At 42.5% G+C, this 17,730-nt stretch overlaps 1 protein-coding gene across 1 annotated transcript in view; it reads left to right on the top strand.

Moving 5' to 3' along the window:
* Window positions 1–17,730, top strand: part of KANK2 (KN motif and ankyrin repeat domains 2) — a 49,800-nt gene that overhangs the window by 22,467 nt on the left and 9,603 nt on the right. Inside the window, exons 2-7 of the mRNA XM_033172932.1 lie at window positions 59–180; window positions 8,493–9,160; window positions 10,238–11,102; window positions 13,470–13,583; window positions 15,405–15,507; window positions 16,551–16,787. Of these exons, the coding sequence (XP_033028823.1) occupies window positions 141–180; window positions 8,493–9,160; window positions 10,238–11,102; window positions 13,470–13,583; window positions 15,405–15,507; window positions 16,551–16,787 (2,027 nt within the window). The 5' untranslated portion in view covers window positions 59–140. The remainder of the gene's footprint in view (window positions 1–58; window positions 181–8,492; window positions 9,161–10,237; window positions 11,103–13,469; window positions 13,584–15,404; window positions 15,508–16,550; window positions 16,788–17,730) is intronic.

Below are 17,730 nucleotides of genomic sequence, written 5' to 3'. Positions count from 1 at the left end.
GCCTCATAATATACTCTCATATCCAGCACATGTGGATTTAACCTGCTTTTCTTTGCAGGCTGTGTGGCTCCTTGCTGTGCTCTGAAAGGACTTCCTTGTTGTTTTGGACGCACATTTTGAACTGGGGTCAAAATTCAAGAATGGCGCAGGTTCTGCACATGGAGACCACTGCTTTCCCAGGTATGCGTGCATGTGCGTGAACACTTTTTATTTGGACAGATAAAGGTGCAAGATGGGGGCATCAGGCCTGCTGGATGTGATGTAAGACCAACCCTCAGATAAAATTATGAAGATCCATTTCCTAGATTTGATAGGGAGAGGGTATTTGATGCAGAGGTTGATAGGAAGCAGTAGTGGTATATTCTGAAGTGCAGGAGCTCATCAGGGCAGTCCCCATAATCTCACACCCCACCCCATGTTCTCAAAATCAAGAAATGCAGCTGTGTAAAGAAATGTTACTCCAAAATCGAAGGAAAACTATTAGCCTTTCAAAGTGTATTGTGGCCCTGAATAGTCCTGCACACCAGAGTCTGTGTACACCATTTTACAATTTTCCCTGTGGGTTTCGTAACTTCCTCAATTTGATTTTTAAAATATTTTGTGCTACTTTTGGAAAATGTCTGGTGCATCTTTGAGCCTCCACACGAAATCAGTACCATACTAGAAACAAGAGAATTTACTGAGACATGGGGATCACCTGAGCTGATGTAGGCGGTCTGCTGTCATCAGCTGTTACGGCACCTAGGACAGTTGTAGAGAAATAAGCTGAGGCTTCAAAATAAAGCTCTTAACGTTAGGGTTCCACTTTCTGCTGGGATAACCCTCTTTTTAGCACCGAATTGGAGCAAACATCAGTTGGCTTTTTCTATAGTTGTTGAAAAAGAAGAAGAAAAAGAAGAAGAAGAAAGACTTGCTGATTTGCCAAGAAAACAGAACACACACAACTGAGGAAAAATACAGGCTACAGACTTCAAACCTTTACGTATGGGGAGAAATAAGGGCCTGTTTGCACTCAAAGGCAAATCCACTTAATTCACACATTCCAAAACACCACCTTCTTTCAAAATCCACACTCCTCCAGATTTTGCCATTCAAGTAATTTGTACGGATATGAATGAATAGATTTATTTCGGTCACTGACCAGAGTGTGTATACGGAAAGGAAAAATGTAAAATACTCAGGTGAAGTATACATAGAAATGTGCCTATTAGTGAAAGCAGCATACAAAAACACTGCTATGTTAGGAGAACTTGCATTAGAAAATGAGTATTTTGGGAGAAATGCTGATGACTTTTAAAATAAAAAATTGCAGACAGGTAGAAATGTGGAGAAGTGAATATCAGACTGGGAAAATGAGAACTGAGAGAAATCAAAATTGTCATTTTCGCCCATCCTTCGCTTGTTTGAAATTGGCCCCACTTGCCAGTGGAGGAATTCCTGTGGCGCCACTGAAAAATCATAAATGCCTTAATTGCTGCAAAGTTAGTACGTGAGGCAGATGCATCTGGCTCTGCGAATACATTGGGATGAGGACTCTCCAACCCTCAGTCCAGTCTTGGTCTGCCAGGGGATCCAATTTGTCCCAAACCACAGCCACCTGCCAATCAACTGGCACCCGCTGATGGTCAGAAGCAGAGGGTCAGTTCTACATTGGCTGTGGATACCTGTTCCCAGCTTAGTCTGGTTGCAAGCAGCCCAAATTCTTTGGTTTTCTCAGGCATCCTCTACAAGATAGACTTTTCCCCTCATGTAGCTGATGCTTGAAAAATGCAGCCTTCTGACTCACCTGAGTCGGCTGTTAGTTGCTTGGGAGCCCCGTGCAAGGGATTTTGATAGGTGGGTTGCATGAAGCACATGCCAATCATGTGACATAATGACACCATGTGACTAACAGGTGGGTTATCCCACCCATGGGGTGGGGCCAGGAAAAGATTAGGCCACTGGAGTAAAAAATGGTCCCCACCCCAGGAATCCATCAACAGAATTTCCTATCTTAGGTTTCCATGACCCAGAAATCATAGTCATCATCATCAACAAAACAAAACAAAACAAAACAAAACAACAACTTATTACTTATACCCTGCCCATCTGGCTGGGTTTTCCCAACTACTCTGGGCAGTTCCCAACAGAATATTAAAAACATGATAAAACGTCAAACATTAAAAACTTCCATTGAAAGCAGTGGGTGAGAGGAGAGAAGACGGAAGTGGAAAGCAAGGAAGGAGCTGGAAAGCAGATCATAAAAAGGAAAGAGAGAAGGCTAGGAGAGAGAAAGATAAGAGAGAAAAAGCACGACCTCGTGTGGCTACAAGCAGTACTACAGTAAATAGCGAGAAAAAGAGGGAACGCGTTTTCTGCCACCCAGTGGAAGACTTGAGAGCTACAGGAGAATTATAAAGACATTTTTAAAAGGTTGCAAGGGGGAAATGGACTGTTGCTAAATAACAACCCCCAGGGAAACTCCCAATAAAAAGAAAGACGTGGTAAGGGACAGCAAAGCAAGGGAGAAAAAGTTACAAATACACAATCTGAAGGGAAACTCTGATGGGATCCAAAAAATTCACAACCTCCAGCAGCCACGCAGCAGCTTTAAATCATCAACGTAGGACTTCAATAATCGAAAGTGATACCAATATGGATTTGAAAGAGTTAATGGCGGCAATGGAGAGAATGGAAAAAAATATAGGTGATAAGATAACAACGTTGGATGGAAACATTAAGATTTTGGATGGAAAGATGGAGACGATGGGGAATAGGATGGAGACAATGGGGAATAAAATTGAGAAAAATTCAAGTTTAATAATGGAATTGTCAAGCCAAGTAAATCAAATGACTGCAAAACAGACAGAATTAGATACAACAACACAAGAGGTAAAAGAAAAGTTGCAGAAACAAGAGGAGAATATTAAAAAGACGCAGCAAGAACAAAAAGAAATGAAAAGATATCAGGAAAAAGACAAGATGGAACTAGAAGAACTAAAGAAAATTCAAGAGGACACCTTTGATGCTCTTGCTGTCCTGGAGATGAGGCAGAAGGAGATGATTCTCCGTCTGAGGGGGATCAAAGAAAATCGAGATGAGGATATTTCAGAAATTATTACGAAATCCTTGGCGGACTGGCTGAAGGTGTCAGCGGAGGAGTTGGGACTGGATATAGAAAAGATATTTAGAATAAGAGTAAATAAGAATAAGACTAGAAAAGGCCCAGGAGATTGCCTCATATTCCTCAATTCAAGGCTGCTGAGAGATAAACTTTTGTTAAAGGGGAGAGTGGAACCGCTCCAAATTGATGGAAATGTAATAGAAATAATGAAAGAAATCCCGACCCGTCTGCTTAAAAAGAGGGAGAATTATAAATTTTTGACGTCGGCATTGAGGAAAAACAAAATCTTGTTTAAGTGGGAGTTTCCTGAAGGGCTCTCGTTTACCTTTAAGGACAGGAGAAGACTTTTTAAATCAGTTGAGGATACTGAAATCTTTTGGAGAAAGTATTGGGAAGAGCTGGGAGGCGAAAAACGTCCCGAAAGAAGTATCCAAAGTGACTGAATAAACAACGAGTGCCGTGGCTGAAATTATAGTGAAACAACAGAGAACTAAACTTTTTTAGGCACTCTGTTGGTATCTATTCCTACCTTTTGGTTCGGCAGACGACAGACTGAATCAAGGGAAAGACATTTTTAAAACAAGAAATCGGCGGTGGATCTCATTTCTTTATTTTTTGGCTTGATTTTTGCTTTCGTTTTTCGTTTTTTGTTTTTTGTTTTTTCAGTTTCCTTCTGAGTTTTTTATTTCTTACTTGGTAACCCTATAAAGGGAAATAAAGGTAGCTATACAGAGATGAATTTGAAATGTATATCGTGGAACGTAAACGGTTTGAACAGTAAGTTGAAGAGGAACAGGGTAGAGTGCATTTTGAAAAAAAGGAAATGGGACATCATCTGTTTGCAAGAAACTCATATATCTAAAATTCACATAAGAGTTCTGAAGAATGTAAGATTGGGAAAAGAATTTATATCAGCGGGAGGGGAGAAAAAAAGGGGTGTAGTGATGTATATCAATCCCAAGTTAAAGCCACAACTATTATTTGAAGACGAGGAAGGGAGAATATTAGTGGTGGAGATACAAACAGAAGCGGGTAAAATCGTTTTGGTAGGTTTTTATGCCCCTAACAACAGAAAGGATGAATTCTATAGAAACTTAGAGGACAAATTGTGGGATTATATAGGGGAAGAGATTATCTTCATGGGAGATCAAAATGGGGTGGTTTCTATTGATTTGGATAGAACAGATAGGGGGAAAGAGTCTAATTCGGGCAAACTCCCTTTATCCTTTTTCAATCTGGTTACAAATTTAAATTTATATGACATTTGGAGGACCAAAAACCCAAATACGAAAGATATCACCCATTATTCTGAAGTGCACAAATCCGGAGGAAGGATTGACGCTATATGGGCCTCAAAAAAATTAATGTTGAGTGTGGATAAAACAGAAATACAAAACAAATCCATCTCTGATCATAACCCTGTGACAGTATATATGAAATTTAAGAAATGTACAAGAGGGAGATGGAGGATGAATGAAGATCTATGGAAGGAGGAGGAAAGAGCAAATAAAGCAAAAGAGGCACTTAAAGAATTTTTTGTATTAAATGAAAATCAAGTAATGGACAATATGGTGATCTGGGATACCAGTAAAGCGTATATGAGGGGGTATGGCATCCAACAAATGAAGGAAATTAGGAAAAAAAATAACAATAATTTCATGGAAATGAGCAAACAAATAAGAGACAAAGAAACGGAATTGGTCAAAAACCCAAAAAATGAAGAATTAAGATTAAGTATAAAAAATCTACAATCTCATCTATCAAATATGATAAACAAAGAAGTAGAAAAGAAGATTTTATGGACTAAACAGAGGTATTTTGAGCAGGCAAATAAGCCGGGCAGAATGTTGGCATGGTTGACTAAAGAAAGACAGGTAGACAGAGTGATAAATAAAATAGTAGAAGGGGAAAGGGAATTAACAGACTCCGAACAAATTAAAATGAGCTTCTGGAGATACTACAAAAACCTATATGAGGATAAAGGAGAGGAAGAAAGTGAAATACATAACTATCTAAACGGAAAAAAATTACCAGACATTAGAGAGGAAGAGTATAACATGTTAAATGCAAGAATTAGAACAGAAGAGCTTGAGGAGGTAATAAATAATCTAAAAATCGGAAAATCCCCAGGCCCAGACGGGATACCGGTAATATACTATAAAAAATTTAAGGAGATAGTAATACCCAAATTAAAGGTCATTTTTGATGAGATCTTGGAAAAAGGAAAAACTCCCAAATCGTGGCAGGAAGCTTTGATAACACTACTCCCTAAGCAAGGTGCAGATTTGAACTCAACAAAGAATTACAGACCAATATCACTATTAAATATTGATTATAAAATATTCACAGGAATAGTGGCTAACAGGTTGAAGAGAGTATTAATGAGAGTTATAGGGCAAGACCAAGCAGGCTTTCTTCCTGAAAGACAAATTAAAGACAATACAAGAGCAATAATTGACATTTGGGAATATGCTGAACTAAACCCCAGCAAAAAAGTTGCAATGTTATTGGTGGATACAGAGAAAGCTTTTGACAGTGTTTCCTGGAAATTTATGCTGAGAAATTTGGAAAAGTGGGAGATAGGAGAAAAAATTATGAATGGAATTAAAGCTATATATAATAAACAGAACGCAAGATTAATTATAAATAATGATCTCACAGAAAGTTTTGATATTGAAAGAGGAGTCAGGCAAGGTTGTCCTTTATCCCCACTGTTATTTATAATAACGTTGGAAATTTTTCTAGTTACTCTAAGAGAAATTAAAGGGATAACTATTGGGAACCATAATTATAAAGTGAAAGCTTACGCGGACGACGTGATCATTACAGTAGAGTCCCCATTAGAGAGCATACAGGAAACACTGGAGAAAATTAATGAATATGGGAAGAGTTCAGGCTTCAAATTAAATAAAGAAAAATCCAAATTACTAACGAAAAACATGGGGGATAAGGAAAAAAAAAGACTGGAAGATATAACAGGATTAAAAATCGAATCCAAAGCAAAATATCTAGGATTGTGGATATCCAATAAGAACACCAATTTATTTAAAGACAATTATGTTAGATTATGGAAGGAAGTTAAAGAATTATTGAAAAAATGGGAGAAATTAAATTTATCCCTGCTCGGTCGAGTATCTATGACAAAAATGGTGATACTCCCAAAAATTCTGTTTCTTTTTCAAACAGCACCTGTAATAATCGGAACCAGATATTTAAAGAACTGTCAAAAAGATCTCGCAAATTTTATCTGGATGGGGAGAAAAGCGAGGATAAAGCAGGAGATTATGACTAGTGCTAAAGAAGTAGGTGGCTTCGGGGTTCCAGATCTGATAACATATTATGACGCAGCAGGCTGGATGTGGCTTAAAGACTGGATAACATTAGAGAATAAAGAATTGTTAGAACTGGAAGGATGGGATAAGCTATATGGATGGCATGGGTACCTATTCTATGAAAAACTAAAGATGCACAAAAGGTTCAATAACCATTTGGTAAGGAAAGCCTTGCTGGAAATATGGGAAAGAACTAAAGGGAGAATGATGCAAAAAACTTCATGGTGGACATCACCGGTGGAAGCCATGGCAACATTTAAAAATATGACCAAAAGGAAATGGCCCACATATAAAGAATTAGTAGAGGAAATAAAAGAAATTCCAAAACTTAAAAAATATGAAGATTTAAGAACCATAGGGGTAAGTTGGTTAGAATATATTCAGTTAAGAGCAGTATTTGAAAAAGACTTAAAGAACAGAGGTTTTGGAAATAAGGATACCAAATTGGATGAGGTTATAACATGCAAACAGAAAATGCTATCTAAAGTATACAGATTATTAAGTACAGGATTATTGGAGTCAGAAAGTAAAAACAGAAATATGATAAAATGGGAGCAAGATATAGGCCATGAAATCGAGTATGGAAAGTGGAAACAATTTTGGACAAAAAATATCAATTTTACGGCCTCCTACCAAATAAAAGAAAACTTTATGAAAGTACATCACAGATGGTACCTGCCTCCAGTAAGAATAGCCAAGATAAATAAGTCTGGAAACAATAAATGTTGGAGATGTGAAGATCAAATTGGAACGCTATTTCATATGTGGTGGACCTGTCCCGAAATTAAAATTTTCTGGAATATGATCCATGAAGAAGTTAAAAAGCTGATTAAAATATCATTTGTTAAAAAAGCTGAACTATATCTATTAGGAATAATGAACAATGAAATTCCAAAAGACAGAATAAACATCCTGCTTTATGCGACAACAGCCGCAAGAACCCTTATAGCTAAATATTGGAAAGGGAATCAAATACCATCAAAGGGAGAGTGGCTGAGTAAAATGACAGAATATCTGGAACTTGCGAAGCTAACAGATGCTATCAGAGGGAAATCAAGAGATATGGTTAAAAATCAATGGAAGTACCTTAATGACTATCTGAATAAACAAGAAGTAAGTGGAAGATTTTGGTTGTGTTTAGAATAATAGGACGAATTATGGTTTAAAAAAACTGAGGTTTATTTATATTTGTATTTAATTTGTACTTGTTTATAAAGCGGTAAAAACGTAAAAAATGACAGATATAATAAGTATTACACTAGATGTATGAACCGTTGTAAAAGCAGCGGAAGTATATGTAGAAAGTATTGGTAAAGGTTTTTCTTTTTGATGACTTATCTGGTCCTGATCTTCATCTCTGAAGATCCTTTTCTTTCTTTTTTTGTTCTCCTTTTTTCTTCTCTCTATTTCTCTTTTTCTTCCTTTCTCTGCCTTTCTACTTTTTCTTTGCCCTTCTTTTCCTTTTTTTCTTTTCCTTTTTTCTTTTCTTGTTCTCTTTCTTTTTTTTTAATTTTACATCTTTTTCCTCTTTTCTTTTTGCTTTTTTCTAGTTAACTAAGATATGTGAGATTTATTTCATTATTTCTTAGGTATGTGTGAGAGTGTATTTGTATATGTATATGCACATGCTTGTATGTAATTATATTTTAATGGAACAATAAAGGACTTTTAAAATTAAAAAAAAAAAAAAAAAAAAAACTTCCCTAAACAGGGCTGCCTTCAGATGTCTTCTAAAAGTCAGATAGTTGTTTATTTCCTTGACATCTAATGGGAGGGCATTCTACAGGGTGGGTGCCACTACCAAGAAGGCTCTCTGCCTGGTTCCCTGTAACCTCGCAGTGAGGGAACCGCCAGGAGGCCCTCGGCGCTGGACCTCAGTGTCTGGGCTGAATGTTGGGGGTGGAGACGCTCCTTCAAGTATGCTTGTTGAGCCAGGGCATGATGGTCCCGACTTCATCATGTATTTGAGATGATCAGTGCATTCTCAAGGGTACTCAACTAATTACAAAAACAAAGAAATGTTTTAAGCTGATCTCTTTTCCCCTGTGCTCTTTCAGGGAAGGCCAATCCCACCTCTGCTTCGGCCTTCCATGGGAAGGAGCAGGACTTGCCCTATTCCGTGGAGACTCCCTATGGCTACCGCCTGGACCTGGACTTCCTCAAATACGTGGATGACATTGAGAAGGGCCACACCATCAAGCGCATTCCGGTCCACCGCCGACCACGCTACAGCTCCCTGCCAAGAGGCTATGGTTACACTGGCTCATGGTGGACCTCCACCGAGTCCCTCTGCTCCAATGCCAGCATGGATAGCCGCCACTCCTCCTATTCCTACTGCGGGCGCAGCTTCTACCCACAGTACGCCACACCCGGCAGCTTCAATGCCCGTGTGGAGAAGACCTTGCTGGATGCCAGGAAGAAGCTAGAAGACCAGGCGGATTCTGGAGACGGAGAAAGGACCAGGGCAGGTGGCCTCGGGAGCCTCCACAGCAGCGTATCTGGGTCAACAAGCTCCTTGGTGGGAAGCCAGTGCCTTTCCCGCCAGACCTCCTACAATGGCTCACAGCAAGGCGCCTCTGGGCAGTTCACACCCATCGGCTCAGGACTCTCCACCCCAGTCTCCCCAACGCCAGGGCACCTGCAGCATGTCCGGGAGCAGATGGCCGTAGCCTTGAAGAAGCTGCGCCAGTTGGAGGAGCAGGTCAAGATGATCCCAGTGCTGCAGGTGAAGATCTCTCTTTTATATAATGATTTTTTAAATTTGGTTTTACAAATTAAAATTTACATTCAAAATCATAAGTAATAAAAAGGTAAATAAACAAAGATTCACCCAAATCTCTGGGTTTCCCCCCACCCTTCCATGGGTTCCATCGCTAGTCCTTTTCCGCTGCATATTTTAAGTCACTCCAATTTTTAAGTACCGCATATATCCCTAGTTCTTGTTACACTGCAAGTGTTATTCAAATCCTCCTAAAGAGTTCAAGTGTTTACAGTGGTCTCCAAGGTAAATTATAAATTTCCCCCAATCTTTGTTGAAATTCTGGTCTTCCTGGTTTCCGATTTTCCCAGTCATTTTCGCCATCTCTGCATAGTCCATCAGTTTGGTCTGCCATTCCTCTCTGGTGGGAACTTTGTCTTCCTTCCATCTGTGGGCTAAGAGCATCCGTGCAGCTGTCGTTGCGTACAGAAACAATATTTTGTGCTCCTTCGGTATTTCTGCACCTAAAAAAGCTTCTGGTTTTTTTAAAAAACAAAAGTTATTTTAAACATATTTTTAAAATTCGTTATATAACATTTCTCAGAATTCTTTTACGACCTTACACTTCCACCACATATGGTGAAAGGTGCCTTCTTTTTCAAGAACTAGGGAGATACGGGGTACTTAAAAATTGGAGTGATTTAAAATATGCAGCGGAAAAGGAGCCAGTGCGGTGTAGTGGTTAAGAGCGGTAGACTCGTAATCTGGTGAACCGGGTTCACGTCTCCACTCCTCCACATGCAGCTGCTGGGTGACCTTGGGCTAGTCACACTTCTCTGAAGTCTCTCAGCCCCACTCACCTCACAGAGTGTTTGTTGTGGGGGAGTAAGGGAAAGGAGAATGTTAGCCGCTTTGAGACTCCTTCGGGTACTGATAAGGTGGGATATCAAATCCAAACTCTTCTTCTTCTTCTTCTTCTTCTTCTTCTTCTTCTTCTTCTTCTTCTTCTTTACATTTCCAGCAAATGTTTGAACTTCTCCTATACATATTTGCTGTTTTACTCGGAGTTAAGTACCAACGATACATCATTTTCATATGCTGCAGGTGAAGATCTCGGTGCTGCAGGAGGAGAAGAGGCAACTGAGTGTCCAGCTCAAGAGCCAGAAGTTCTTGGGGCACCCGGGCGGGTTCGGCAAGGGAAAATCCAGGGGGGAGCTCTACATAGATATCCCCGAGGAGGGGGCTGGTGGAAATGAGGAAGGCAGCGCGGGGCCTGATGCAGGAGGCAGGCTGGACAAGAAGGAAGTGAGGTCAGTGGGTGTGGGCATGTCAGCCGAAGAGGCAGAGGTGGGGAGGTGTGATGTTGGGGTAGCGGTCAGGGAGGAGGAGTTGGGGTTGCCTTCTCCGGAGGAGGAGAGCCAGCGCCAGGCTGTTCAGGCCCTGTCCGCCAAGATTTCCGTGCTAGAGGTGCAGCTGAAGAGGGCGCTCCAAGAACTTCAAGCCGCCCAGCAGAAACTGGAGCTGCAGGGCAAGGAGAAGGAGGGCAAAGGAACGTCCGGTGGTGGCCTGAGAGAATGGGAAGTAGGGGGAGAGGGTCCTGGGCAAGGGGGCGGCGGAGAGTTTCAGAGGCCCCAGGAAGTCCCCATTCGAGTGGATACGGTCAAGGTTGTCCAAGTGGAAAGGGAGCCGGAGGTCGCCGCCAGCACAGCCACAGGGCTGGACCACAGGCCGCAGAGGGCACAGAGCTTGGAGAACAAGGAGTCCTATGCCAGCCTCAAAGCTTTGGTGGGCAAAGACGCAGGGTTGGAAGAAGCAGTGGTGCCGCTCTATGCCACATACCGCAGCAACGAGGTGATGGAGACCACGTTCCCAGTCCATGCTGGCGCAGAGAGCACAGCTACCACCTTCCACACCGTGAGAAAGATCAGCATCATTGGCACAGAGGGGAATGGACAGCAGGATACAGCGGGTAAGCTCTCTCTCTCTCTCTCTTTTATATATAATTTTTATTATTTTTTCATATTAAACTACAATTAATACCACATTCAAACAAAAAATTTCTTACAATCATCTTTGGCTAACAAGCCATGACTTCCCTCAACCCCTTCACATGGCTTTCTAATTTATATCTTAACATTATACTTCTTAAATCAACCATTGCTTACCACTATCAAACAAATTTTTTTTTTACTTCTATCCTACTTACAATGATAACTCTACAAATTAACTACAAAGCTTCTTGAAATCCTATTAACGTATTCAATTGTAAATTGTCTTTTAAATAATTTGTAAACTTTAACCAGTCTTTGATGAACTTCTGGTCCTGCTGCTCCCGGATTCTTCCTGTCAATTTGTCCATTTCTGCATATTCAGTCAGTTTCACTGTCCATTCTTCTACCGTCGGTAATTCCTCTTGTTTCCATTTTTGTGCTAGAAGAATTCTAGCTGCAGCCACAGCGTATTGGAAAAGTCTAATGTCCCTCTCTCTCTCTCTCTCTCTCTCTGTGTGTGTGTGTGTTTCTGAAGGAGAATACACTCACCCCAACTGTGGAAAATCTGTCGCATCTTCCTTCATTGCAGGGGGATAAATTGAGGTGGCCCTCGGGGTCCCTTGCAGCTCTACAATTCTGTTACTCTTCCCACAAATCCCACCAGTCCTCAAACTAGGGCTCCCCACTCTAAATAAAACTTTTCTGTCATTTCTTCATCCAAGTCCTTAGGGTACATAATAAAACTGCAAAAAATATATATGGGGAAATGGTGGTAAGGATCTTTCCATTCAGTTTGCAGCACATCAGATGTGCTGTTGTCGTGTGAGACCCCAAAATCTTGGCCAAGAGAAGAGGACAAGCAGCTTGACCCTCCTTCCTCCCTACCTCCCAAATCTATGCTTCTCTTTGTTTACTTGTGGATTGGATGTTGTGCTTCCCTGCCGCCTTTGAATTGGGAGTGCCAGGAATACCCTGTAAAAGCTAAAATGTGTTGGGTGCATTCTCTGAACTGATTGATTTTGTTTTTTAACCCACTAAGTATAAAGCTCTATATCAAATTAAAATGACCCCCCATACCAGCTTAACTCTAGCTGCCAGAGAACAAAACAGTCGAATTAAAACGGCCTGGGAAAAGTGCCAGCTTTGGTGAGTGTCCAGGGAAAGAGAGTCCTGGCAGCCCCTTTTTCTCTTCCTTGTCTGGGCCTACCAGAAAATGCACGCCCTCATCTTTCTCCCTCTCTCTGGACTACAAATCAGTGGCAACGCTCGGCTGTTTTCTCCCTGCCCCGTAAAAGGCTTTTGTGTAACTAATACGCTGATTTTTACCAGCTGTTTATAGCAGGAGCAAGGGAAAGAGAAACTCTTAAAATAGTCTGTGATGTTCCCAGGGTGAGATCAAAGGTTCTGGAATGAAAAGATGATTGGAAGCTCCATTTATGAGCCAGCTTTGCCACAAAGAATTGGTGGAAAAAGAGCTCTCACGAGTCAAGAACCAGCCTGAGCTCCAGGTCCCTGGAGAGCCCAAGAAGAGAGTGGTGTCCCTCCTAATTCTCTTGGAACTGGGTGCATCATTTGCTCAGCATATAAAGGCCACAGCAGAAGCTCCGGAATAATCTGGATTTGAACTCGTAGCCACCTGGGGATGAGCTGCTGAGAGCTTGATGCCCAGATATGGGCATGAGCCAGAGGAGGTTATTGTGGGCGCTGTATTAAATGGTTAAGATTTTCCAAGTTTATTTTCAGCTGCTTGGTGGAGAATCCAGCTGCATGGATTCCAGAGGTTTGGGGGGGGGGGAAAGAACTGAAGCTGATTTCACACATTGCCATTGTACATGTTCACAGTTGGGCAATACCTTTGTTAGAACCAACCAGAAACGAAATGCTGTAGGCAGAAAAAACAAAACACAATGGTTGGAGGACATTTTCTCAGAATCCTTTGAAAGCATCTTCTCCCCTGGGGCATGAAACATCCGATCTGTACTCCCCACCTCACAACACCTGTTGCCGAATGTTCGTACAGGGAGATTTGCCCCTTTGGAAGTCAGTGAACAAAATCTCCGAACCTGACTTTTCATCTTACTGGAGGATTTGGTGCAGCTCAAAATCTTGCATGGTCTCCTCACACCAACAGGACCAGTTCAACAAGAGATCACCCTCTTTCCTTGGATTGCTGCAGCTGTGGGCAGCCTGTGGGGTGGAGGGATTGCAAGAGGAGGGTCTGTAAGGTAGGGCCAGAGCCCAAGTCAGGATGCCCACCTCAATACAGGAGCTATGACATCCTACCTGGTGAGTAACGCCTCAAAGAAGCTAGTGCTGATGCAGTTGCCTCTCTCCTCTTCTTCCAGAACTTCATGGGTCATTAGAGAAATCAGTTCCCGACTCCTTCCAGAAAGAGCAAGCAGCTCCCTGCATATCCCAGGAGCCTCAACAAGAGGCACAAAATGAGGGAGAGGACCAAGGTAAGGACTGGGATGGAGAGAGGTGCCGTGGGCTCCTCCATAGAGAGTCCTCCATGTACGTAGGGCTGACTCTGAAGACGGTTCAAAAGCTTCAGCTAGTGCAGAATTCAGTTGCTCACCAGAGTCAAGACAGTTTGAGCATACTACACTGTTCCTGGTCAGACTGCACTGGCTACCAATTAGTTTCTCGGCCCAATTCAAAATGCTGGTTTTGACCTACAAAGCCTTAAAACGGCTCAGGACCCCAATACCTCAAGGACCGCCTCTTTCCATATCAACCTACCTGGACCCTGAGATAATCTTCTTTTTTTTTTTTTACAAATCATATTTATTGTGGTTTCCAATAAAACAATATCATATGAAACATTCCAAATTACATTCCAAATTATTTCTCCAATTATAAAACAAAAAAGGTTCTAAATTGTCCAAATTATTACTTTAAGTTTTAACGTGGTGACCCTCAGATACTGTATTTATTGTACTACAACTCCTAATAGCCGCAGTCGGTATGGCCGGTGGTTAGGGATTATGGGAGCTGTACTCCAACAATATTTGAGGGGCACCAAGATGTAGGGACACAAACGAAAAGAAGAGGAGGGAATTGCTGTATTCCAAAATCAATATAGATCAATATAGCAGCGCAGATTTTTTTTTATTCCTAATTGTAGTGAACCCAACAGTAGCCCAAGTGTTACCTAATTCATGGGTTCTCAAACCTTCTACTCCCCAAGGTCGACTTCAGATGGCTGGAAATTACTGAGCCCCACCAGCCACAAAATGGTGCCGTAGGGCAGAACCCATCACAAAATAGTGGCAGAGGGAGGCAGCGTCTGGCATCAGCCGGCAATTACTGACACCACTTTCTCTTGATATCTAATACACCTACGGAAATGGCTAAATTCTTTGCCACAGTGTTGTCCTTGTGGCAAGGAGTTCCAAAGCTCAGTTTTTCCTCAAGCCAAGTACAGACACTGGTTCTGGGGGTATTGCATGGGTAGCCAACATGGGGTTCTGCAACTCCCATCAGTCTGAGCCAGTATGGCCGATTTTCAGAGATTATGGGACTTGTAGTCCAACAATATCTGGAGTTGAGGACACCACTGTATGTATTTAGCTTCTCTATTTAGGCAGCATTTGCTGGTCCAGAGGCTCTAAGTGGAGAAACCTCACGTGCTTCTCAAAGTATTTTTACCCATCTCCTGTAATTTCTTCTCCCATTCAATTTGTACCTTTTTCCCATCACTCTGCCGCACCAGTTTCTTCCATTCCTCCTTCCTGGTCCCTTTACATTCACTTCTGCCTCCTGTAACAACCTTCCTCTCTTACTCCTTTCCTTTCTATTCCTATTTTATGAACTTAATAATTAATAATAATAATAACAAATTATTATTTGATATCATCTTCTGAGGCTCTCCTTTGTGTGCCTCCTCCTTGAGAGGTCTGGAGGGTGGCAACACAAGAACGGGGCCTTCTCTGCAGTGGCTCCCCGTCTGTGGAATGCTCTCCCCAGGGAAGCTCGCCTGGCACCTTCATTATACACCTTTAAGCGCCAGGCAAAAATGTTCCTTTTTAACCAGGCCTTTCGTTGATCTGATTGACATCCTATACCCTTTTAAAATGTGCCTCTTTTCTGGGGGTGTGTTATTGGGTTGTTATTTTTATTCTGATTATATATGTTGTGATCTTTTCTGTGAACCGCCCTGAGACCTCCAGGTATAGGGAGGTATATAAACTCTAATAATAATAATAATAATAATAATAATAATAATAATAATAATACACTCTAATGGACTGCTGCCACCTTCCTCCATTTCCCCACAGCTTCATTCGTAGCAGGGATTCGGTCGATCATGAAGAAGAAGGAGGATCCTACGGAGCTTCTGGCCAGCAAGAAGAGCCTGCAGTTTGTTGGTGTCAATGGCGGGTATGACGAAGCCTCTGCTCCCAAATTAGAGCCTCTGCAGCTTCCCACACTCCTGGTTGCCTGATTTCACCCTAAACCTGGACTGTAGGAAATCAAATGTCGCTGCCGCCACAAAACAAAACACACACAGGTGTGGGATTTTGCGCTAGAGTCGTGCTACTTGCAGGATTTCCATTTGCTGTTAGCTGGGAGGTATTTTCCAGTCCCCGTGTGGCTTGTGATCCAAGATCAGCACACCTGGCACCTGGGGAATCCTCTGCCCCGAGGTGCTCTAATGGCACAGAGCTAGGAGGAGCCAGGCACAGAGCTTTTCAGGAACTTTCCAGCAGCTAAAAAAGCCAATGAAATTCTGGGTTGCATCAATAGGAGTATAGCATCTAGATCAAGGGAAGTAATAGTACCACTGTATTCTGCTCTGGTCAGACCTCCCCTGGAATACTGTGTCCAGTTCTGGGCACCACAGTTCAAGAAGGATACTGACAAGCTGGAACGTGTCCAGAGGAGGGCAACCAAAATGGTCAAAGGCCTGGAAACGATGCCTTATGAGGAACGGCTTAGGGAGCTGGGTATGTTTAGCCTGGAGAAGAGAAGGTTAAGGGGTGATATGATAGCCATGTTCAAATATATAAAAGGATGTCATATAGAGGAGGGAGAAAGGTTGTTTTCTGCTGCTCCAGAGAAGCGGACACGGGGCAATGGATTCAAACTGCAAGAAAGAAGATTCCACCTAAACGTTAGGAAGAACTTCCTGACAGTGAGAGCTGTCCGGCAGTGGAATTTGCTGCCAAGGAGTGTGGTGGAGTCTCCTTCTTTGGAGGTCTTTAAGCGGAGGCTTGACAGCTATCTGTCAGGAATGCTTTGATGGTGTTTCCTGCTTGGCAGGGGGTTGGACTGGATGGCCCTTGTGGTCTCTTCCAACTCTATGATTCTAGGTTTCCCTGTTTCTCCTCTCTGCTCGGGGGGGGGGGGGTGCAGAAGCCTAGGGCTGTTTTCTCGACTCTGTTGTTCCTTCTCACCCCCTTGTTTCCCCCACCCCACCCCAGGTATGAGTCCACCTCCTCTGAAGACTCCAGCACAGCTGAGAACGTCTCGGACAATGAAAGCACCGAGAGCGAATACCACGAGGCGAGTGAGGGGCTCCCTGCAGCACAGGCAATGGCAGCGGAGCCCCCAAAGCTGCCTGGAACAGCTGCAGCCGTATCTCGCCCTGGAGTCTCTGCTGAGAGCGGGGAGATGACAGCCGTTGAAAGCCCCAGCAAGGAGCCGCCAGGCAAAACAGGGTAACAATCAGCTTGGGCATCTTCCTGGCTGCCATGACTCTGTGCCCAAACTATTCCACATCCTCTTCTCTGGAGAATCAAAACTTTACACCCAGAATGAATGATTCAATACACATAGAACGTGTGCTGCCTCTTGCTAATTCTCACAAATACCATTTGCTAATATTTTGGCCAGAACTGGAGTATCGGGAATGGAAGGAAGGGCAATTTGTTAAAAACCAGAATACAGGGAGGAAAAGTGAGGCAGCAGAAAGGGAACTGTTGAGGTCACTGAAGCTTTGCACATATCGTCTTCAGTCGCTGTTCAGATATCTCTCTTTTACTCTGGACAGGAAAGTCGTAGAAAGTCAGATTCTCATAGCGCATAGCTGATGAGACTCAGAAGTCAGGCTACAAAGTTCAAGTAGAATCTGCAACAAAAAGTTTCAGTATATCCTCACGCCTTCACAAGTGGGCTTCTGTTCAGGCACTTAACAATAATAGCCGTTAGGGGGTCAAGCATGCTAACCCCCCAACCCGGTTTCCATGGCTCCTGAAGGTCACTGAACATATTCAGTCCTCATCGGGACGACAACTTCTTTTTAATGTTTTGTATTTCTGCACAATTTGGGGTCCCCTGAGCATGCTTATATCTCCCTCTTGTTTCTCAGTGGTTCCACTTTGACACCAACCCTGTGGACACTGAGTCACCTGAGCTTGCTATTAGAGGGAATGAGTCCCTCTCCCAAGAAAGCACTTTTCTTTTTTGAACGAGCCACAAAAACCAGGCCTCACAAATTCTACGCACGAGCCCATGTCAGTCAAGGCCCATTTGCACAAAATGGCAACACTAATGGACTTCTTTGGTGGTGGCTATAGCTGCTGAACTGGTTTTACAAATGCTGCGACCTGTGTCCGAGCCTCAACTCACTTTGAATTGCTTTCCAGATTGGGGTGAGTTACA

Source organism: Lacerta agilis, chromosome 16 (genome assembly GCF_009819535.1).
Source record: "Lacerta agilis isolate rLacAgi1 chromosome 16, rLacAgi1.pri, whole genome shotgun sequence".
Lineage (NCBI taxonomy): Eukaryota > Metazoa > Chordata > Lepidosauria > Squamata > Lacertidae > Lacerta > Lacerta agilis.
This window is presented reverse-complemented; position numbering and strand designations above follow the sequence as displayed.